General features: G+C 41.9%; 1 protein-coding gene across 4 annotated transcripts in view; it reads right to left on the reverse strand.

Annotated features, from left to right (window-relative positions):
- Positions 1–893: 893 nt before the first annotated feature.
- Positions 894–23,366, reverse strand: part of LOC110502266 (phosphatidylinositide 4-phosphatase SAC2) — a 41,988-nt gene continuing 19,515 nt past the window's right edge. For all 4 annotated transcript variants that reach the window (XM_021580168.3, XM_021580167.3, XM_090216510.1 and 1 more), the window contains exons 6-20: positions 23,142–23,198; positions 19,637–19,835; positions 19,324–19,503; positions 19,041–19,108; positions 18,776–18,900; positions 17,736–17,813; positions 17,459–17,579; positions 17,117–17,245; positions 12,637–12,754; positions 6,969–7,167; positions 6,356–6,427; positions 6,193–6,266; positions 5,816–5,944; positions 5,599–5,686; positions 894–5,400 (exon numbers count right to left, since the gene is read on the reverse strand). In XM_021580168.3, the coding sequence (XP_021435843.2) occupies positions 4,290–5,400; positions 5,599–5,686; positions 5,816–5,944; positions 6,193–6,266; positions 6,356–6,427; positions 6,969–7,167; positions 12,637–12,754; positions 17,117–17,245; positions 17,459–17,579; positions 17,736–17,813; positions 18,776–18,900; positions 19,041–19,108; positions 19,324–19,503; positions 19,637–19,835; positions 23,142–23,198 (2,748 nt within the window). In that variant the 3' untranslated portion in view covers positions 894–4,289. The remainder of the gene's footprint in view (positions 5,401–5,598; positions 5,687–5,815; positions 5,945–6,192; positions 6,267–6,355; positions 6,428–6,968; positions 7,168–12,636; positions 12,755–17,116; positions 17,246–17,458; positions 17,580–17,735; positions 17,814–18,775; positions 18,901–19,040; positions 19,109–19,323; positions 19,504–19,636; positions 19,836–23,141; positions 23,199–23,366) is intronic.

Here is a 23,366-nt window from a genome sequence, read left to right on the forward strand (position 1 = left end):
AACCTGAGAAACCTCCTGTGTGTCGGCAGAATACTTATGTGAAAATAAGCGTCCTGCGACAGCCTAGCAGTTAGGGCCGCTGGCGTGGGTTCGAATCTGGTACAAACAGCTCTCCAATCTGTCTTTCTCTTACGGTCTCTACTGAAATGAACCAGTCGACCTTAACAGAGCGAGACAGCACGTTGAGCGTAAGCATACAGAATATGGACTTTCTCAGAAATCTGTTGAGGATCCGTAGATCCAGAATAGGGCGGGCATTGACTGCACATGCTCGCCAGTTTCCTGCAGCGAGTTGCTCACAAGTCAGATGACTCTTGCTCACCAGTGGCGGTCCCTGTGAGCAGATGCATAGAAGAGCACTGCTGCACGAGTGGTGGGGTTTTAGGAGTAGAGATGTGCCTCTGCCCCATAGTGATCTGTTGGCTGCATCTACCGCCGGGCACGTACCCCTAGGTCAGACGCCCCTCCAGTTGGGCGGGACCTCGATGCAGTCGCAGCGATCGAACGCTTCCCCCACTGTCGGCCTCTGGGAAAGGCCGAAATGTCGGTTGACAGCCTGCTGCGTAGCTGGGGGTTTTGCGTAGCAGTAGGCTCAATAGCTCTGCTGTGATTGGTTCTTCCATTAGAGAATCCATCTAAGACAACGGCCATTGTGAGATATCGAAACAATATATTTGAAATAGAACTGTACTTTGTCTATGGGCAGAATCCTTACTGGTACATATCTGGCAAGTGACATCAGCCATTGATGACAAATAAAAGGTTGTTTCAAAAGCACTTAGTGTAAAAAAAAAAAAAAAAAAAAACTCCCATCTGGCAAATGTAAGGACTATACCCCCTCCTAACATTAAAACTCCATATGAAAGGAGTGTTTACACTATAAAATAATCATGTTTTACAAATCGGTATTTAATTCAGGTAAGAACGGTTTCTGCTCCGATTTAACTGCTCCAGTGTAGTGCATGCATTCTTAAATACAACATGAAATACAACCCGTAGCCCTGCTTAAAGCCTTATATTCCTATTGCATTGAGGATGTCATATTAAAGCTTTGGCAGTGCCAAACAATATCAGCAGGCTACTAGGAAATCATTCGGCATCCACAATTCCGAGGACAGTTTCTTGGTTTTCTGATCCATATCTGTATTCCCATTTGAAATCCATAGATTAGGGCCTTAATGAATATATTTCAATTGGACTGATTTCCTTATAACAACTGTAACTCATTAAAATATTTGAAATTATTACATGTTGCGTTTATACACGACGTGGCCAATGTGGACACCTGCTCATTGAACATCTCATTCCAAAATCATTATCATTAATATGGAGTCAAGTTCTTCCACACCAATCTCAACAAACCATTTCTGTATTGACCTTCCCCAAACTGTTGCCACAAAGTTGAAAACACAGCAATGGAGCTCATGTCCTGAGCATTGAACACCATTTAAAAACATAGGCCAGAGGACGGAATATCCCAAGACAAAGCTGACATTACCCTGAACATGATCTAATATACAGTACCAAGATCAAACCAATTATGCAACATCATGATGGAATAAACTTAACTCTAAAGGTAGATTTGCCATAAATACCTGATACAATCTCCCACTTTCATGTCCTTTTAAGGCTTACACTTTAGATTCAGGAGTGCATAAAGCATCGAAGTGTGTTTTTAATAAGCTTTGGACGGACCACATTGCATATATTCTATATGCTACTGTACAGTATTTGTCGAACATGTGACGGACTTAGGGCTCATAGACCTAATGCATACAACCATTTGTATGAAAACTCAATTAAATCCTATCAATCCACCAATGCTTACAGAATCTCAAATGATTTTGGTAAGCTGTCAGTTAATAGTGACTTTTGGGTATGCTCAAACCCCTTCGGAAATGTTCAGCAGCAGTGCATCTAACTCTAGCATCAACATGATCAAAAGCCAAAGTGTACGGAGATATAGTTATATGTCCATAAATACTTGTTGGTCAATGAAAAGGTTATAACTTAGGGAACAGATATACATACAGTACAATACTTACATATCAAACAGTATACTCTTACCGGAATTCTTGTACGTTGCTAAATGTCCTATATTGATGGGGAATAAACTCGACAACAATAACCAGGTTTCCAACTAACTTTTTTATGAGAGTAAAGTACATGTGGGATAGAAAAATAAAATAATTCACGACAGAATCTGCTAGACAAGGTGGGATCTTTTTGTGTCAGTAAAATTAATTATACGCAAATATTGATATAATAACCATCATATCGAACTTGGAGTCACACAATGACATGTGTGGTCCACCCACTACAACTCGGAAAAGCATGGAGTGTATTATGCTACAGATGGAATAAGTTATGAGGATGGAGAAAGTGCACGGTGATAAGCTTAATGCTGTTTTCAAATAAATATCGAGAGTCTTATTATGGTGACATGATGATCGATGCTTGGCTGCCGTTTGACAAGTAAAAATAATCTTGCTCTTTTGTCCATAATAGGAAATTCATCATGTTGGTAGCCTACCTGCACTATCTGCAAGCTTTTGGCTAGAGAGCACGTGCAAAGACCAGTGTGGGCACATAGGTTACAGTGGGGTCCAAAATTATTGACAACCTTGATAAATATGAGCAATAATGAATGCAATTATTTTATACTAATACAATTTCTCAGAGAACGAGATTTTGTTTAACAAGTCATTAAAAAAAATCTCAAAGTTAGGGGTCATCATTGTCATCCGTAAAGATAAAGTAGTCAAAAGTGTTTCTATTTGGTCCCATATTCCTAGCACGCAATGACAACATTAAGCGTGTGACTCAAACTTGTTGGGGGGGTATGATCTTAGGTCAAACTTTCTCACTCAAGATTCATTTCAGGATTAGCTGTAATCATGGTATCAAGTGGTGTTTAGAAACATATTCCATTCTTATTTACAAAAGTGACTCCAAAATAACACAATACATTATTTACCATTAATAATATGGGACCAAATACTAAACTTGACTACTTTATTTACAAGAATCTTTAGTGGAGTCAATTTTGAACCCCACCTTCTTTAGATCTTTTTATATTACTTGTTTAAACAATCTATTTTCTGAGTAATTGTATTAATATAATTTCCCCCCCAAAAAATTGAGCATACAATATAGTTCAGTATTTTAATTATTTCACAGTCATTGCTCATCTTTATTAAAGTTGTCAATAATTTCTGACCCCACTGTATAACAATTTGTTTTGTGACAAAACAGAGTTAAATGCGATGGAAACCAATTTAGTTTAGTTTTTTTCGGAACAGGAATGTAACCGCAAAAGTAATTTTTATGTGCACTACGTTATCATGCACAAGTCAATTTGATGGAAACATCTCTGGTGGGAAAATGAGAATATTGTTTTTAATGCAGATTTTTGAATATTTGCATGAAAATCTGTCACCAATTTGATGGAAACCGAGCTACTGATCCCCATTTATCTAGGAGTTGTATGTTTGTTTTCTTACTAGCCTAGGGTAGGTCTAATATCTAACATTGAGCTGCCCTTTGAAAATCAATAGGGACATTTGGTCGGATACTTCTACTAATGTTTTTGAAACAGAGCTATGAACTAGGCCTATATCATAAACGCCAATAGGTGCACTGCACCTATGGAATCACAAAAGTAATCAATTCAGAGCTCATCTCTCAACATGCACTGGATATTGCCTACCTTATCTAATTCAGTTATCAACAATAGCCTGACATGCAAATGTAGCTGGAAAATCAATTGAAAGGAATGCTTCAGTCTTTGTCGAGCAAAACACGTCAACGAAGGTACTACGCTGCGTACAGAGTACAGACCCACTTGCGCACTCAACACATTGAAATATGTAGAGTTTCCCTGTATTTGGGTGGGAAATTGAAACGAGGTGTAGCTATTGCCTTTTTCTGTTTGAGTCTTATTAAAGAATGTTGTCTGTTTGCTGCTTTTCATTAAATCATTTTCTTTAGGCTATGGTTAGTTCAATTAGTTCATATTGGCAGAATATAATGCTTTGCGGTAGTCGGAAAGGAATTGCATTAGGATTAAGTACGCCGTGTATTGAGCTGGGGTATTATATACTACACAACACTGGCTGTAAACATGGTCAGGTCAACTACAAGGGGAATTGAAGAGCAGGGTTCTTAGTCAAGTCAGTGTGGGTCCCTTCTTGTGCAAGCTTATGCTACTGCTAGCTACTGTACTGGAAGTCACATACTATACTACTAACTGTACAAAAACCTGCTTAGAGGCTACAACTTTAGAAGTGCTAGATCTGTATGATCCTTGTCTGGCACTGTGTAAACATTGCCTTCAGCTCTTTCTCTTGTGTCTCATTGAGACCGCCCATTTCTGGCTCTGGGCTTTTCTGCACCTTTGCCACGGCAAAGTTGATGCCTTGGGTAAGTCCGGCCTGGGTCAGGCTGGCCACCTGCACCATTGAGCTCTTGATCTTGGCAAAGGGGGAAACCACTCGGCTGCTGTTGCCGTCGGCGGGCAAGGGGCCCAGGCTGCCCTCCATGTGAGAGCCCAGGCTCCTCTGGGAGCTGCCAGAAGCTGCCGAGCTGAGCTTCTGGGCAGTCAGGAGATTGGGTCTGGAGGTAACATCTAGCTGGGATGGCCTGGAAGGGAGCTGGAGCTCTTTCGCCTGCATCTTCTGATCTGAACCTGGGTGCTCGTCTGGGGCCAGGGGACCTTTAGCATGTGAAGGGACATGTGGGTTCTGTGTTGGGACGCCACCAGTCATCTGCTCCCCGAATACCTCCACAGGTTTGGTCTGCGCATCTTGGATGAATTGGTGGCAATAGGCATCAATGGGCGTTCCAAAGTCTATCAGGATGGCCTCCTCACCCTCTGAGGTAGCGTCGGGAGACTGGTCTTCAGGACCGGCTAGAGCCGGAGCCCCCTGTTTACTGTCACTGCCAGTGACTCTGATGTTAAGCTCCACGCTGCCTAGCCGAGGAGCTGATGCCACGATGCCGCAGCTGGGCAGCACATAGTCCACATTTTCCAAGGAGCCGGCGCGCAGGTGTTCATCCGAGTTGTACGAATCTGAGTCGGACGACATCTCTGAGTGGTTGTCACAGAGGTCCTTCAGAGCCGGGCCGGTGTTTGCCCCCTCGGAGGTCTCCAAGCTGCTGTCAGACTTCCAGAGGGTGATCCCAATGGTGGGCTTCAGGAAGTTCACGTCGGGCTTAGTGGAGAAGGTGTTGCCCAGCCTCCCCTTGAAGGAGCCCATGTTGACATTGGACTTCTTCACCCTCTGGTTGAGAGAGGAGAACTTGTTGAGGAGGAAGCTCTTTCCCTGAGCCAGACCAGAGCTGCCAAGGACCTGGTCAGGGTGTCTGCCCATGATGTCCTCGTGAGGTTTACTGTGCCTTCTGAAACAAATGGATTGACAATATAGTCTAGTATTTTATCCAGGGCTTCTATTCATAGTGCATATCCATGTCAATGAGATTTTGTTCTAGAACTGTAAAAGGGCTAGTATAGGCATACTGCACAAGTGTAAAATACAGTAACTATGAGAGAAGAATATTCTGAAGATCTAGAAAGAGTGATAATGAATTCCAACTCACCTCTCCAGTTTCTTTTCAATCACCTGCATGTCAAGTCCCATGGCTTGCTTTGTTATGCAAAGCATCTCAGCTATGCACTGTAACGTGTCTGAAATATAATGAATCATTCCCACAATGGGAGGTCAGGACAAGGAATTCAAGTAATTTTGTGGCTATACGGGCAGTGTGCTTCCAGTCTATTTATTTCATAAAATAAAATCTGGTAATCTTCCCATACCTTTACCGTCATCCTCAGGATTCCTTGTGACAGCCCTCAGTGTGTGAAAATACCCACTTGTCTCCTCATTCTTGTAGTGTAGACGCATACAGCAGAATTTGGGCTTCCCGAACAGAGTAGGTTCTGGGCCTAAAAAAGAACAGGACATGTTGTGAGCTTTATTGATGCATTACTTAGATGTTTGTGGTAAATCAAAAACAGTAGTTGCATCATTCAGAATTTGTGTACAATGAATGAAAACCATGCCCAAAGTGTGTGCTTAGTAGATTTACAGGGTGAAATAAATCTTGAAGCTGTGAAGGACTGATTTCGACCCTGTCTACACTTTGGAATTTTCACTTTGTGGAGCTATATTCCTCTTAAGGGGAAACACTCACCTATTTCAATCTTTTCCAAACCCTCCAAGTTGAGGCGCTGGTACTGATTGACTTTGTCAGCTTCCTCATCATAGCTGTAAAAACAAAAGCAAAAAAAAACGATGATATAATGAACAGCTAAAACATGTAATTGACTCTTCTGTAATAAAATGTAGGCACTTACTATGCAATGTAATATGCACTGTTGGATAACAGCAGGAGAACATCCACGTCTTTGCTGGTTGCGTCAATAAGGCTGTTGAGTAGGAAAAAAATGTGACGATGAGCTTTCTACATGAACAATTTGTTGAGGAACAAACACTTTCAAGGTGTTGATTTTGAAGTGCATCTTAATTTCCCCTGAGGAAATAAATAAAGCTGCATTTAATTGATGCACACTAACAGTGTTGGGAGAACAAACACTGAGAGCCAACTCATGAAAGGATTCAGTCAATGAAAAAAAAATAGCTAAATGCAATTTCTCAAGCAAGAATTTTGCTAGGACTGTCTGGGAGTGGGACCTAATTGGAGGAGCCTAATGGGAGGGATGTGTAACCTGAAAATTAGCTGTTATTGACAGAGAGGAGTTCAAACTCTCTTTGTTATATGTCTATTAACTTAAAAACCCCACCCAACCAAATAAGCTGAAATTACAGGTTATCTTTTCAAATAGCTCTTACACAAAAAGTGTATTATCATGATGTGGAAATATATAAAAAACACAGGCAAATCATGTTTTTGACTGCACTGCCCCTTTAAGTTTAGAGTTGTGATTTGTGGATGGTTCCAGCACCAACCTCATGTCACAGTCGATGAGTGCCCAGCCACCATGGAACTTCTCGTCGTCGGGCAGCAGTAGCTGCATGTAAGTCTGTAGCAGGAGGCTGACCTGCTCCTGGGTTACTCTCTGGCTCTCCTGCTCCTTCTCCTCATGCTCCTTCTCCTTACTGAAAATGGAGTACAGGTCCTCTGTCACAGGATGGCCCATCATCAGGTCTAGAGAGAGAGGTGGGAGGGAAGAACGATTGAGTCACGGTTTTAAGACTAAACAAATGAACTGTCATTGAACAGTGCAAACCATACTCTTCTTCAGACCAAAGTCCTGACAAAGTTCATGTGAGCACCCCTCCCCTTCGGCCGTTACCGACCTAGTTTTTTTTCCTGAGGTGACGTCATTTCCTGTCACAACTTGCAGACTTTTCGAGTTGCTGTGCGTTTTGTTGCCAACCTATTTTGCTACCTGACAACTTTACTTTTTAATTACCGTTTATATTTTTGTTTTTTTTCCTCAACTTTTTCAATCCGGACGCTTTATCTGGACACGGTTCGTGAGGACCTCCAACAGCCGAAGCTAAGTAGTAACATTAACATGATGCCTTCTAATTGCAGTCGCTGTACTCCTAATATACAGGAGAACGATAGCCTTACGGCGAGGATAGCTGTGCTACAAGCCCAGCTTCAGACGCAATCGTTAGGCAAGGGTAATTTCAGTGTAGGAAAGGATGAAACAGCGTCTGTGCCACCAGTAAGTACAGATAGTAGTATAAATCCCCTGGCACAGTCCCCGCAGCCGGACAACTTTCTCACGGTTTCTGGAAGGAAATGCTGTAGGAACGCTCAACCGGTGTCGCTCATTCAGCCGACAGAAACTTTCAACCGGTTTTCCCCATTAAGCAGCGAGTCGGAGTCAGAGGCCGAGTCTTCTCTGGTCTCTACTCCTCCCGTTACGGGGTCTGAGACGCCGAAGCTTCCCACCATTAGCTCTGACAAATTGAAAACTCTAGTCATTGGCGACTCCATTACCCGCAGTATTAGACTTAAAACGAATCATCCAGCGATCATACACTGTTTACCAGGGGGCAGGGCTACCGACGTTAAGGCTAATCTGAAGATGGTGCTGGCTAAAGCTAAAACTGGTGAGTGTAGAGAGTATAGAGATATTGTTATCCACGTCGGCACAAACGATGTTAGGATGAAACAGTCAGAGATCACCAAGCGCAACATAGCTTCTGCGTGTAAATCAGCTAGAAAGATGTGTCGGCATCGAGTAATTGTCTCTGGCCCCCTCCCAGTTAGGGGGAGTGATGAGCTCTACAGCAGAGTCTCACAACTCAATTGCTGGTTGAAAACTGTTTTCTGCCCCACCCAAAAGATAGAATTTGTAGATAATTGGCCCTCTTTCTGGGACTCACCCACAAACAGGACCAAGCCTGACCTGCTGAGGAGTGACGGACTCCATCCTAGCTGGAGGGGTGCTCTCATCTTATCTACCAACATAGACAGGGCTCTAACTCCTCTAGCTCCACAATGAAATAGGGTGCAGGCCAGGCAGCAGGCTGTTAGCCAGCCTGCCAGCATAGTGGAGTCTGCCATTAGCACAGTCAGTGTAATCAGCTCAGCTATCACCATTGAGACCGTGTCTGTGCCTCGACCTAGGTTGGGCAAAACTAAACATGGCGGTGTTCGCCTTAGCAATCTCACTAGGATAAAGACCACCTCCATTCCTGTCATTATTGAAAGAGATCATGATACCTCACATCTCAAAATAGGGCTACTTAATGTTAGATCCCTTACTTCAAAGGCAATTATAGTCAATGAACTAATCACTGATCATAATCTTGATGTGATTGGCCTGACTGAAACATGGCTTAAGCCTGATGAATTTACTGTGTTAAATGAGGTCTCACCTCCTGGCTACACTAGTGACCATATCCCCCGTGCATCCCGCAAAGGCGGAGGTGTTGCTAACATTTACGATAGCAAATTTCAATTTACAAAAAAAAAAATGAAGTCTTCGTCTTTTGAGCTTCTAGTCATGAAATCTATGCAGCCTACTCAATCACTTTTTATAGCTACTGTTTACAGGCCTCCTGGGCCATATACAGCGTTCCTCACTGAGTTCCCTGAATTCCTATCGGACCTTGTAGTCATAGCAGATAATATTCTAATCTTTGGTGACTTTAATATTCACATGGAAAAGTCCACAGACCCACTCCAAAAGGCTTTCGGAGCCATCATCGACTCAGTGGGTTTTGTCCAACATGACTCTGGACCCACTCACTGTCACAGTCATACTCTGGACCTAGTTTTGTCCCATGGAAAAAAAGTTGTGGATCTTAATGTTTTTCCTCATAGTCCAGAATTATCGGACCACCATTTTATTACGTTTGCAATTGCAACAAATAATCTGCTCAGACCCCAACCAAGGACCATCAAAAGTCGTGCTATAAATTCACAGACAACACAAAGATTCCTTGATGTCCTTCCAGATTCCCTCTGTCTACCCAAGGACACCAGAGGACAAAAATCAGTTAACCACTTAACTGAGGAACTCAATTTAACCTTGCGCAATACCCTAGATGCAATTGCACCCCTAAAAACTAAAAACATTTCTCATAAGAAACTAGCTCCCTGGTACACAGAAAATACCCGAGCTCTGAAGCAAGCTTCTAGAAAATTGGAACGGAAATGGCGCCACACCAAACTGGAAGTCTTCCGACTAGCTTGGAAAGACAGTACCGTGCAGTACCGAAGAGCCCTTACTGCTGCTCGATCATCCTATTTTTCTAACTTAATTGAGGAAAATAAGAACAATCCGAAATTCCTTTTTGATACTGTCGCAAAGCTAACTAAAAAGCAGCATTCCCCAAGAGGATGACTTTCACTTTAGCAGTGATAAATTCATGAACTTCTTTGAGGAAAAGATTATGATTATTAGAAAGCAAATTACGGACTTCTCCTTAAATCAGCGTATTCCTTCAAAGCTCAGTTGTCCTGAGTCTGCACAACTCTGCCAGGTCCTAGGATCAAGAGAGACGCTCAAGTGTTTTAGTACTACATCTCTTGACACAATGATGAAAATAATCATGGCCTCTAAACCTTCAAGCTGCATACTGGACCCTATTCCAACTAAACTACTGAAAGAGCTGCTTCCTGTGCTTGGCCCTCCTATGTTGAACATAATAAACGGCTCTCTATCCACCGGATGTGTACCAAACTCACTAAAAGTGGCAGTAATAAAGCCTCTCTTGAAAAAGCCAAACCTTGACCCAGAAAATAAAAAAAAACTATCGGCCTATATCGAATCTTCCATTCCTCTCAAAAATTTTAGAAAAGGCTGTTGCGCAACAACTCACTGCCTTCCTGAAGACAAACAATGTATACGAAATGCTTCAGTCTGGTTTTAGACCCCATCATAGCACTGAGACGGCACTTGTGAAGGTGGTAAATGACATTTTAATGGCATCGGACCGAGGCTCTGCATCTGTCCTCGTGCTCCTAGACCTTAGTGCTGCTTTTGATACCATCGATCACCACATTCTTTTGGAGAGATTGGAAACCCAAATTGGTCTACACGGACAAGTTCTGGCCTGGTTTAGATCTTATCTGTCGGAACGATATCAGTTTGTCTTTGTGAATGGTTTGTCCTCTGACAAATCAACTGTAAATTTCGGTGTTCCTCAAGGTTCCGTTTTAGGACCACTATTGTTTTCACTATATATTTTACCTCTTGGGGATGTTATTCGAAAACATAATGTTAACTTTCACTGCTATGCGGATGACACACAGCTGTACATTTCAATGAAACATGGTGAAGCCCCAAAATTGCCCTTACTAGAAGCATGTGTTTCAGACATAAGGAAGTGGATGGCTGCAAACTTTCTACTTTTAAACTTTGACAAAACAGAGATGCTTGTTCTAGGTCCCAAAAAACAAAGAGATCTTCTGTTGAATCTGACAATTAATCTTAATGGTTGTACAGTCGTCTCAAATAAAACTGTGAAGGACCTCGGCGTTACTCTGGACCCTGATCTCTCTTTTGAAGAACATATCAAGACCATTTCAAGGACAGCTTTTTTCCCATCTACGTAACATTGCAAAAATCAGAAACTTTCTGTCCAAAAATGATGCAGAAAAATTCATCCATGCTTTTGTCACTTCTAGGTTAGACTACTGCAATGCTCTACTTTCCGGCTACCCGGATAAAGCACTAAATAAACTTCAGTTAGTGCTAAATACGGCTGCTAGAATCCTGACTAGAACCAAAACATTTGATCATATTACTCCAGTGCTAGCCTCCCTACACTGGCTTCCTGTCAAAGCAAGGGCTGATTTCAAGGTTTTACTGCTAACCTACAAAGCATTACATGGGCTTGCTCCTACCTATCTCTCTGATTTGGTCCTGCCGTACATACCTACACGTACGCTACGGTCACAAGACGCAGGCCTCCTAATTGTCCCTAGAATTTCTAAGCAAACAGCTGGAGGCAGGGCTTTCTCCTATAGAGCTCAATTTTTATGGAACAGTCTGCCTACCGATGTCAGAGACGCAAACTCGGTCTCAACCTTTAAGTCTTTACTGAAGACTCATCTCTTCAGTGGGTCATATGATTGAGTGTAGTCTGGCCCAGGAGTGGGAAGGTGAACGGAAAGGCTCTGGAGCAACGAACCGCCCTTGCTGTCTCTGCCTGGCCGGTTCCCCTCTTTCCACTGGGATTCTCTGCCTCTAACCCTATTACAGGGGCTGAGTCACTGGCTTACTGGGGCTCTCTCATGCCGTCCCTGGAAGGGGTGCGTCACCTGAGTGGGTTGATTCACTGATGTGGTCATCCTGTCTGGGTTGGCGCCCCCCCTTGGGTTGTGCCATGGCCAGTTTCAACTGTTCTGCCTTATTATTATTCAACCATGCTGGTCATTTATGAACATTTGAACATCTTGGCCATGTTCTGTTATAATCTCCACCCGACACAGCCAGAAGAGGACTGGCCACCCCATATAGCCTGGTTCCTCTCTAAATTTCTTCCTAGGTTTTGGCCTTTCTAGGGAGTTTTTCCTAGCCACCGTGCTTCTACACCTGCATTGCTTGCTGTTTGGGGTTTTAGGCTGGGTTTCTGTACAGCACTTTGAGATATCAGCTGCAATTATGTTAGCACAGCTGAAAACTGTTGCACTGATTAAAGAAGCAATAAAACTGGCCTTTTTTAGACTAGTGTAGTATCTGGAGCATCAGCATCCAGGATGCTGCTTCTTTAATCAGCACAACAGTTTTCAGCTGTGCTTTCTAATGATCATTTAGCCTTTTAAAATTATAAACTTGGATTAGCTAACACAATGTGCCATTGGAACACAGGAGCGATGGTTGCTGATAATGGACCTCTGTAGATATTCCATTAAAAATCAGCCGTTTCCAGCTACAATAGTCATTTACAACATTAACAATGTCTACACTGTATTTCTGATCAATTTGATGATATTTTAATGGACAAAACATTTGGACAAGGAAATTTCTAAGTGACCCCAAACTTTTGAACGGTAGTGTATATATTTTGTTTTCCTGACACACAATGATATGATATGATTAATAACACATAAGGGGATCATGCATGCTTATTACACGTCTTAGAATGAATTATAACTGCATCATACCTGCAGGCTTTAAGTAAAGTATTACAGGTCACTTCTTACCAATGACTGCTTGTCTGTATGCGTCCCTGAAGCGGTTCAGATAGTAGCGGTTGGCTGAGTTCACGCCATCTTTCATCACCCCGGCCAGTTTTCTCTCCCCCGTTCTGGTGAAGTCTCCCTGTATATGGGATTACAGACAGAGAATGTCAAAAACAAGCAAGATATTGCACAGTCAATGTCTGATCCGTTCCACAAAAGTAGTAGGCTGGAAAAAGATGTTATACTCTTCATGACTTAGGACTATGTAGTGTAAACACTTGGCTGTTATTGGCTTTATTGAGGAAAAGTTTTACTTCCTCTAACTAGATTTCCATCCAACATTTTGATGTGAATAAAGTACATGCCGAATAAAAATCTAACATCAGGCCTGATGGAAACAGCTAATTTGGTCACTCTATGTGGTCATTCATTATTGTAAGATTAGGGGTATTCACCCCTGTATCATGGCTAAATTCCCAACCTGACCACATTCCATCATTGTCACCTAATCATCCTGCTCATTCCTAATTGGCATATCACTCCTCACCTCTCCACCTGATAGCTATTGTGTGGTGAGCATTCTGGCAGAACATTTGTTGCCATGCATCACAGAGGTGGGTGCTACACATTGATGGTGGATGAGGTGAGTTTCCCCCACCTATGTAAAGCACTCTGAGTACCTCAGTTGCTAGAAAAGCGTTATATAAATCCAGTCAATTATTATTAAATTATTATTTCTATTCGGTCACATCTCTTATGTGTGGGAATAATTGGGAACAGATTTCTGAAATTACAATCACTTGGAGCTGATTTCCTGGTATTTTTTACAGTAATATGCACAACAATAAATTCCAAATACAATTAATATATAACAAAATGTTGCTCAGAAAACTTGGGGGCCAATTAAAACCTACCCCGGGGGCCGCCAGTTGGGGAACCCTGCAATATACGCTAGAAAAAGGAGGGATATTTTTGTGTCTGTAAAATTAAGTATGCCATGATATCGAAGTAATGATGGCTATTATATTGTGTGGCCCTCCCAGTATGACTCAGGAAAGCATAACATTTATAGGCTACAGATGAAATAAGTTATGATGAATTTTACAGGCTGGTGAAAATGCAAGGTGATGAGCTTGATGCTCCTTTCCAATAAATATCGAGGGTCTTATTCTGGTGACATGATGATCGATGCTTGGTTGCCGTTTGACAAATAAAAATAATCATCTTCTTTTGTCCATAATAATCTCATCATGTAGGCTATACCCGCATTGTATATGTTAGCTGCTCGCTAGAGCGCACTTGCCAATACCAGAGTGGGCACAATCGCTGTACAATGCAATTTTTCGTAACAAAACATCAGCAGAGTTGAAAATCTGATGGAAAAACATTTTTCTTATGTTTTATTCTGTACATGGGAATTTAACCGCAAAAGTTATTTTTATGTGCACTACGTCATCATCCACAGCATTTTATCTGCAACAAGACAATTATGGAAATGTCGCCAGTGGGAAAATGCACATATAATTTTTATGCAGATTTTTGACTATTTGCATGAAAATCTGTACCAATTGACTGTGATATGTGGTTGTCTTACCTAGCTCTTAGATGACTGCACTAATTAAGTCGCTCAGTATAAGAGCTAGATTACATGCCATGGTTGAGGCATATTTTTTTATTTATCTAACCTTTATTTAACTAGGCAAGTCAGTTAAGAACAAACTCTTATTTACAGTGCCTTGCGAAAGTATTCGGCCCCCTTGAACTTTGCGACCTTTTGCCACATTTCAGGCTTCAAACATAAAGATATAAAACTGTATTTTTTTGTGAAGAATCAACAACAAGTGGGACACAATCATGAAGTGGAACGACATTTATTGGATATTTCAAACTTTTTTAACAAATCAAAAACTGAAAAATTGGGCGTGCAAAATTATTCAGCCCCTTTACTTTCAGTGCAGCAAACTCTCTCCAGAAGTTCAGTGAGGATCTCTGAATGATCCAATGTTGACCTAAATGACTAATGATGATAAATACAATCCACCTGTGTGTAATCAAGTCTCCGTATAAATGCACCTGCACTGTGATAGTCTCAGAGGTCCGTCAAAAGCGCAGAGAGCATCATGAAGAACAAGGAACACACCAGGCAGGTCCGAGATGCTGTTGTGAAGAAGTTTAAAGACGGATTTGGATACAAAAAGATTTCCCAAGCTTTAAACATCCCAAGGAGCACTGTGCAAGCGATAATATTGAAATGGAAGGAGTATCAGACCACTGCAAATCTACCAAGACCTGGACGTCCCTCTAAACTTTCAGCTCATACAAGGAGAAGACTGATCAGAGATGCAGCCAAGAGGCCCATGATCACTCTGGATGAACTGCAGAGATCTACAGCTGAGGTGGGAGACTCTGTCCATAGGACAACAATCAGTCGTATATTGCACAAATCTGGCCTTTATGGAAGAGTGGCAAGAAGAAAGCCATTTCTTAAAGATATCCATAAAAAGTGTTGTTTAAAGTTTGCCACAAGCCACCTGGGAGACACACCAAACATGTGGAAGAAGGTGCTCTGGTCAGATGAAACCAAAATTGAACTTTTTTGGCAACAATGCAAAACGTTATGTTTGGCGTAAAAGCAACACAGCTCATCACCCTGAACACACCATCCCCACTGTCAAACATGGTGGTGGCAGCATCATGGTTTGGGCCTGCTTTTCTTCAGCAGGGACAGGGAAGATGGTTAAAATTGATGGGAAGATGGATGGAGCCAAATACGGGACCATTCTGGAAGAAAACCTGATGGAGTCTGCAAAAGACCTGAGACTGGGACGGAGATTTGTCTTCCAACAAGACAATGATCCAAAACATAAAGCAAAACCGCTGCAAAACCGCAAAACTGCTGTTCACAAATGCTCTCCATCCAACCTCACTGAGCTCGAGCTGTTTTGCAAGGAGGAATGGGAAAAAATGTCAGTCTCTCGATGTGCAAAACTGATAGAGACATACCCCAAGCGACTTACAGCTGTAATCGCAGCAAAAGGTGGCGCTACAAAGTATTAACTTAAGGGGGCTGAATAATTTTGCACCCCCAATTTTTCAGTTTTTGATTTGTTAAAAAAGTTTGAAATATCCAATAAATGTCGTTCCACTTCATGATTGTGTCCCACTTGTTGTTGATTCTTCACCAAAAAATACAGTTTTATATCTTTATGTTTGAAGCCTAAAATGTGGCAAAAGGTCGCAAAGTTCAAGGGGGCCGAATACTTTCGCAAGGCACTGTACAATGACAGCCTACACCAGCCAAACCTGGACCAATTGTGCGCAGCCCTATGGGACTTTCAATCACGGCAGGTTGTGATACAGCCTGCACTAATCTAAAAGAAAGTGGGGGGAAAAAGTTGTAGGACTCTTCTTTACTTTCTCCATCCTCCTGGTGTACTTTTTTTCCTGGATATTTCCAAGTCGACATACACCGAGTTTACAAAACATTAGGAACAACTTCCTAAAATATACACTACCGTTCAAAACTTTGGGGTTACTTAGATATTTCTTTGTTTTTGAAAGAAAAGCACATTTTTTTGTCCATTAAAATAGCATCAAATTGGTTAGAAATACAGTGTAGACATTGTTAATGTTGTAAATGACTATTACAGCTGGAAACGGCTGATTTTTTTATGGATATCTACATAGGCGTACAGAGGCCCATTATCAGCAACCATCACTCCTGTGTTCCAATGGCACGTTGAGTTAGCTAATCCAAGTGTATCATTTTAAAAGGCTAATTGATCATTAGAAAACCCTTTTGCAAATATGTTAGCACGGCTGAAAAATGTTGTCCTGATTAGAGAAGCAATAAAACTGTCCCTCTAGAATAGTTGACTATCTGGAGCATCAGCATTTATGGGTTCAATTTCAGGCTCAAAATGGCCAGAAACAAAGAACTTTCTGAAACTTGTCAGTCTATTTTTGTTCTGAGAAATAGATGGCATCAAGAGGTAGGACAATTATGTGGATATATTGAAGCAAAGTGGAAGGCTACCCGAAACGTTTGACCCAAGTTAAACAATTTAAAGGCAATGCTACCAAATACTAATTGAGTGTATGTAAACTTCTGACCCACTGGGAATGTGATGAAAGACATAAAATATTAAATAAATCATTCTACTATTATTCTGACATTTCACATTCTTAAAATAAAGTGGTGATCCTAACTGACCTAAAACAGGGAATTTTTACTGGGATTAGATGTCAGGAATTGTGAAAAATTGAGTTTAAATGTATTTGGCTAAGGTGTATGTAAACTTCCAACTGTAGTTGGCTACTGGCCCAATGCTCTTAACCACTAGGCTGTCTGCCTCCCTCATTTCTAGTTTAATTACTTGATCAGTTTGCCGTGGAGGCCTACTAACTGAGGGGTAACAGGACAGTATCCTGTTGGCAGATGCAAACCGAATATAGCAAACCTAATATTAGCTTAAAACTTTACACGTGCAAATGATTTTACCTTGAGGGCGGCTGTGCCGGCGTACTGTCTGCTGATGGTGTCGCCGTTGTTGGCCCACATGACCTGGTAGATCCTGTAGCACTTGAGCGGCAGAGGCTGCTCAGGGGGCATCACACCTAGTTTCTTCAGCTGAGTGACGCAGAGACATAAAGCTAGGCATCAGTCACCATCGAACGTTTGCCAGAAAACTACACTTACACGAGAATTCCACTGAAAAAGTTTAAATTTGATGTTTTATTCTTTACCTTTTCATATGTAATATGCCATCCATTACCACATTACTATGTCTACCATTACATCATCAGCTTTAAGTTGACATGTTCGAAGTAGGGGGAATCTCACCTGTGCCTCCATTACTGCACGAGCTATGGCAGCCTGGACTACATTGGTCCTGTCCAGACAGTCCATGCAGTTGACCCGGAAAATGCCCTCCTGATGGCAGATGACTCCTGCCTGGTCCACCCTGACAGAGGAACATTCACTGTGTGATGCACTACATGTAGATATGGAGCTTCTGATCAACATATGCAATCAATTAATGATTAATTCAAGATTTTTTACTTGCCCTAAAAAAAGTCTGTTGAGGTTGGCAATAACACACTCCCACACGCACACTTACCAGCCCCATCTCATGTCTGCGATAATATCAGAGATGGCATCTGTCAGCGTTTGCACATTCTCAAACTTCATACCTCGACTGAGAAGACAAAAGACCAATTAAAATACAGGGGAAGTGCATACTATAATACAAAAATAAATACAAGAATTGTAGTTTAGGTTATTCTTTGCTTATTAGAGTTACTTATTATACTGAACAAAAACATAAAATGCAACAATTTCCCAAAAAATTGTGAGTTACAGTTCAAACAAGGAAATCAGACAATTGAAATCAATTAATAAGTCCCTATGAATTTTACATGAATGGGCAGGGGCACAGCAATGGGTGGACCTGGGAGGACATAGGCCCACCCACTGGGGGGCCAGGCCCAGCCAGTCAGAATGAGTTTTTCCCCATAAAAGAGCTTTATTACAGACAGAAATACTCCTCAGTTTCATCAGCTGTCCGGGTGGCTGGTCTCAGATGATCCCGCGGGTGAAGAAGCCGAAAGTGGAGGTCCTGGGCTGGCGGGGTTACACGCGGTTGTATGACTGGTTGGACGTACTGCCAAATTCTCTAAAATGGCGTTGGAGGTGGCTTATCATAGAGAAATGAACATTCCATTCTGGCAAGAGCTTTGGTGGACATTCCTGCTGTCCGCATGCATATTGCACTCTCCCTCAAAACTTGAGACATCTGTGCCATTGTGTTGTGTGATAAAACTGCACATTTTAGAGAGTGGCCTTTTATTGTCCCCAGCACCTGTGGTGCACCTGTGTAATGACCAGGATGTTTAATCATCTTCTTGATATGCCAAACCTGTCAGGTGGATGGATTATCTTGGCAAATAAGAAAAGCTCACAAACACAGATATAAACAAATTTGTGCACAAAATTTGAGAGAAATAAGCTTTTTGTGCATGTGGAAAAATGTCTGGGATCTTTTATTTCAGCTCATGAAACATGGGATCAACACTTTACATGTTGTGTTTATATTTTTGTTCAGTATTAAATGACCTGTGCAGCCAAGAGCTGATTGTTTCTGTGTATCAATTTTCTTACCAGTGCTCATGGAAGTCAAAAGAGACATATGTAAGGTTAGGATTGTTGTACAGAAGGACTTGTTTGAGATATGCGTCGACAATAATCTTCTCACGCCCACTTTGGTCCACTAAGTTTATGATGACCTGTCAAAACATAGTTGCAAATTGTATCAACTTTACTATAATGATAAGTCTTTACATAGACAAGTCTAAGTTAAACGAAAACTCAAGCTTTGGTAGTGATATCAAAGTAATGCCAATGCTGTCTGGCATACGATTCTCACCTGCTTCTTGTAAAGGTTGAGCTGCTCGTCAAAGTGAGCCGCAAAGTAAGGAATGGTCTCCTTTTCTCCTGAAAAGATGATTATAACATAACGGGAAAAAGTATATGATGGGGTCGTATTCATTTTAGCTTGCCCAGTGCCCTGGGTGGGTGGAGTATGCATATTTAAGCCCATTGCATTAGTCACAAAAATACATTCGGCCCACCCGGGGCACTGGACATGCTTAAACGAATGCACCCATTATTCCCAAGGCAGTATTTTGGATTGTAAATATCCCACTGACCTTTCTCCAGCCGAGGCCTGGGGTTGTAGCGGTAGCCTGCTTGGCTCCAGAAGACAGGCACCGAACCGCGGCTCTGCACAAAGGACAGTGAGTGGTTGTGCACGTGTATCAGCTGCTCGGTCTCCACAAAGTTAGCCACGTGTCCATCTGTGTCTACCCCTCTGCGTTTGTACCGCATCCCTTTGGGGAGAAGAAAACTATGATCATTAAATTCACCCTCCAATAATGATCAGAATGTAACTATGACTTAATCAAAGTGTTGCAAATAGACCCTAGCAATTTGGCCTGGGTGTCCATGACCTCTAAACTGTACCTGCACGGTGGCGACTGCGGCGGGAGATGAGGGCCACGGTGAAGCGCGGGTGGATGTCGTCCACGCAGGTGAGCTCCTGGAGCGGCGTATCGGGGCTGCTCTTCTCCTCCTCTGGGCTCTCGTTGTAATTCACTACCAGCTCCTGCACCTGCACAAAGCCCTGAATGATGGGTGTCACCCAGAAGTCCACCTCTGGAACCTGCAACACAACAAGAAAAGTTACAACTCTGTACAGTGATGCTAACTTGAGATGTATAAAGATGGAATGCAGTAGTTCAGTATACAGTACCAGTCAAAAGTTGACACACCTACTCATTCAAGGGTTTTTCTTTATTTTTACTATTTTCTACATTGTAGAATAGTGGAGACATCAAAACTATGAAATAACACATATGGAATCATGTAGTAACCACAAAAAAAGTGTTATACAAATTAAAATATATTTTATATTTGAGATTCTTCAAAGTAGTCACCCTTTGCCTTGATGACAGCTTTGAACACTTGTAATTATCTCAACCAGCTTCATGAGGTATGGAATGCATTTCAATTAACAGGTGTGCCTTGTTAAAAGTTAATTTGTGGAATTTCTTTCCTTAATGTGTTTGAGCCAATCAGTTGTGTTGTGACAAGGTAGGGGTGGTTTACAGAAGATAGCCCTATTTGGTAAAAGACGAAGTCCATATAATGGCAAGATCAGGTAAAATAAGCAAAGAGAAATGACAGTCCATCAAGTTCATTAGAGTTAACTGCACCTCAGATTGCAGCCCAAATAAATGCTTCAGAGTTCAAGTAATAGACACATCTCAACATCAACTGTTCAGAGGACACTGCATGAATCAGGCTTTCATGGTCAAATTGCTGCAAAGAAACCACTACTAAAGGACACCAATAAGAAGAAGAGACTTGCTTGGGCCAAGAATTCTGTCCTTTGGTCTGATTCCAAATTTGAGACTTTTGGTTTCAACCATTGTGTCTTTGTGATACGCAGAGTAGGTGAACAGAGGATCTCCGCATGTGTGGTTCACACCGTGACGCATGGAGAAGGAGTGATGGTGTGGGGGTGCTTTGCTGGTAACATGGTCTGGGATTTATTTAGAATTCAAGGCACACTTAACCAGCATGGATACCACAGCATTCTGCAGCTATACACCATCCCATCTCATTTGCGCTTAGTGGGACTATCATTTGTTTTTCAACAGGACAATGACCCAAAACACACCTCCAGGCTGTGTAAGGGCTATTTGACCAAGGATAGTGATGAGTGCTGCATCAGATTACCTGGCCTCCACAATCACCCGACGTCAACCCAACAGATGGTTTGGGTTGAGTTGGACCGCAGAGTGAAGGAAAAGCAGCCACATGCTCAGCATATGTGGAAACTCATTCAAGACTGTTGGAAAATCATTCCTCATGAAGCTGGTTGAGAGAATGCCAAGAGTGTGCAAAGCTGTAATCAAGGCAAACGGTGGCTACTTTTAAGAATCTAAAATCTATTTTGATTTGTTTAACACTTTTTGGGTTACAACATGATTCCATGTGTTATTTCATAGTTTTGATGTCTTCATTATTATTCTAGAAAATAGTAGAAGGAAAAAAAAAAAAAAAAGGAAAAATAAAGAAAAACCTTAAATAAGTAGGTGTGTCCAAACCTTTGGCTGGTACTGTATATTTAACATCGATTAAAAGGAGTATGATTGCTATCCGTTCAAATCACTCCAAAAATACCTGCCACTAAGTGTTTCCTTGCTAGAACATTTCCCTATTGTTCAGATAGGGTTCTGCAGAAGCGTTCAGTGTCACACCAGTGCACCATGACCATCTGTACTCTTATACAGATCCTTCGGAAAGTATTCAGATCCCTTGACTTTTTCCGAATTTTGTTACGTTACAGCCTTACTCTGAATTTTTTTTATTTTATTATTCCCCTCACCAATCTACACACAATAACTCATAACAAAGCAAAAAAATAGGTTTAAAATGTTTGGATATTTTATTAAAAATAAAAAAACAGAAATATTACATTTTCATAAGTATTCAGACAGTTTACTCAGTACTTTGTTGAAGCACCTTAAGCAGCGATTAGACTCGAGTCTTGGGTATGACACTATAAGCTTGGCACACCTGTATTTCGGGAGTTTCTCCCATTCATCTCTGCAGATCCTCGCAAGCTCTGTCAGATTGGATGTGGAGCGTCGCTGCACAGCTATTTTCAGGTCTCGCTAGAGATGTTCGATCAGGTTCAAGTCCGGGCTCTGGCTGGGCCAGTCAAGGACATTCAGAGACTTGTCCCGAAGCCACTCCTTAATTGCCTTGGCTGTGTGCTTAGGGTCATTGTCCTGTTGGAACGTGAACCTTTGTCTGAGGTCCTGAGCACCCTGGAGCAGGTTTTCATCAAGGATCTCTCTGTACTTTGCTCCGTTCATTTTCCCTTGATCCTGACTAGTATCAAAGTACCTGCCGCTGAAAAACATGCCCACAGCATGTTGCTGACACCACGCTTCACAGTAGGGATGGTATTGGCCAGGTGATGAGCGGCGCCTGGTTTCCTCCAGACGTGCCTCTTGGCATTCAGGTCAAAGAGTTCAATCTTGGTTTCATCAGACCAGAACATCTGGTTTCTTATGGTCTGAGTGTCCTTTAGTTGCCTTTTGGCAAACCCCAAGCGGGTTTTCATGTGCCTTTTACTGAGGAGTTGTTTCTGTTGGGCCACTCTACTATAAAGGCCTGATTTGTGGAGTGCTGCAAAGATGGTAGGGTCTCCCCAGGGTCTCCCATCTCCACAGGGTATCACAGGGTATCTCTGGAGCTCTGTCACATTGGCCATCAGGTTCTTGGTCATCTCCCTTACCAAGGCCCTTCTCCCCCAGTTGCTCAGTTTGGCCGGGCGGACTGCTCTAAGAGTCAAACTTCTTCCATTTAAGAATGGTGGAGGCCACGGTGTTCTTGGGGACCTTCAATGCTGCAGACATTATTTGGTACCCTTCAGATCTGTACCTCGAAACTATCCTGTCTCGGAGCTCTATGGACAATTCCTTTGACCTCATGGTTTGGTTTTTGCTCTGACGTGCACTGTCAACTGTGGGACCTCATATGGACAGGTATGTGCCATTCCAAATCATGTCCAATCAATTAAATTTACCACAGGTGGACTCCAAGTTGTAGAAACATCAAGGATGATTAATGGGAACAGGATGCACCTGAGCTCAATTTCAAGTCTCATAGCAAAGGGTCTGAATACTTATGTAACTAAGGTATTTCTGTTTAAAAATATATATAAATTTGCCAACATTTCTAAAAACCTGTTTTCGCTTTGTCATTATGGGTTATTATCGCGAAGCTAGTCCTGCTTTGAGGATTTAAAAAAAAAAATAAGGCTGTAATGTAACAAAATGTGGAAAAAGATAAGGGGTATGATTACTTTCCGAATGCACTGTATCTGACAATTCACAAATTAATATCTAGTCTATCCATTCCTGTCAAACCAGTCTTGAAATGCATCAGTTACCTGCAGATCAATTAGCTCCTGGACCATGTGTTTGTTCCAGAAGAATCTGTCATCCACCTTGAAGAGGAAAATAACTATTATCAGTCAAACACAATTACTTTATTTTAATTATTTAAGCTTGGTTAAACTTATCTTAAAAGACAGGAAATGTGTGGTAAAATACTACTGTACTTAAACCAGGCATCTCAAACCGGCGAACCCCAGGCCAAACGTTACCAGCGATCT

This window comes from Oncorhynchus mykiss, chromosome 23 (genome assembly GCF_057628025.1).
Source record: "Oncorhynchus mykiss isolate SJ-2025 chromosome 23, ASM5762802v1, whole genome shotgun sequence".
NCBI classification, from domain to species: Eukaryota; Metazoa; Chordata; class Actinopteri; order Salmoniformes; family Salmonidae; genus Oncorhynchus; species Oncorhynchus mykiss.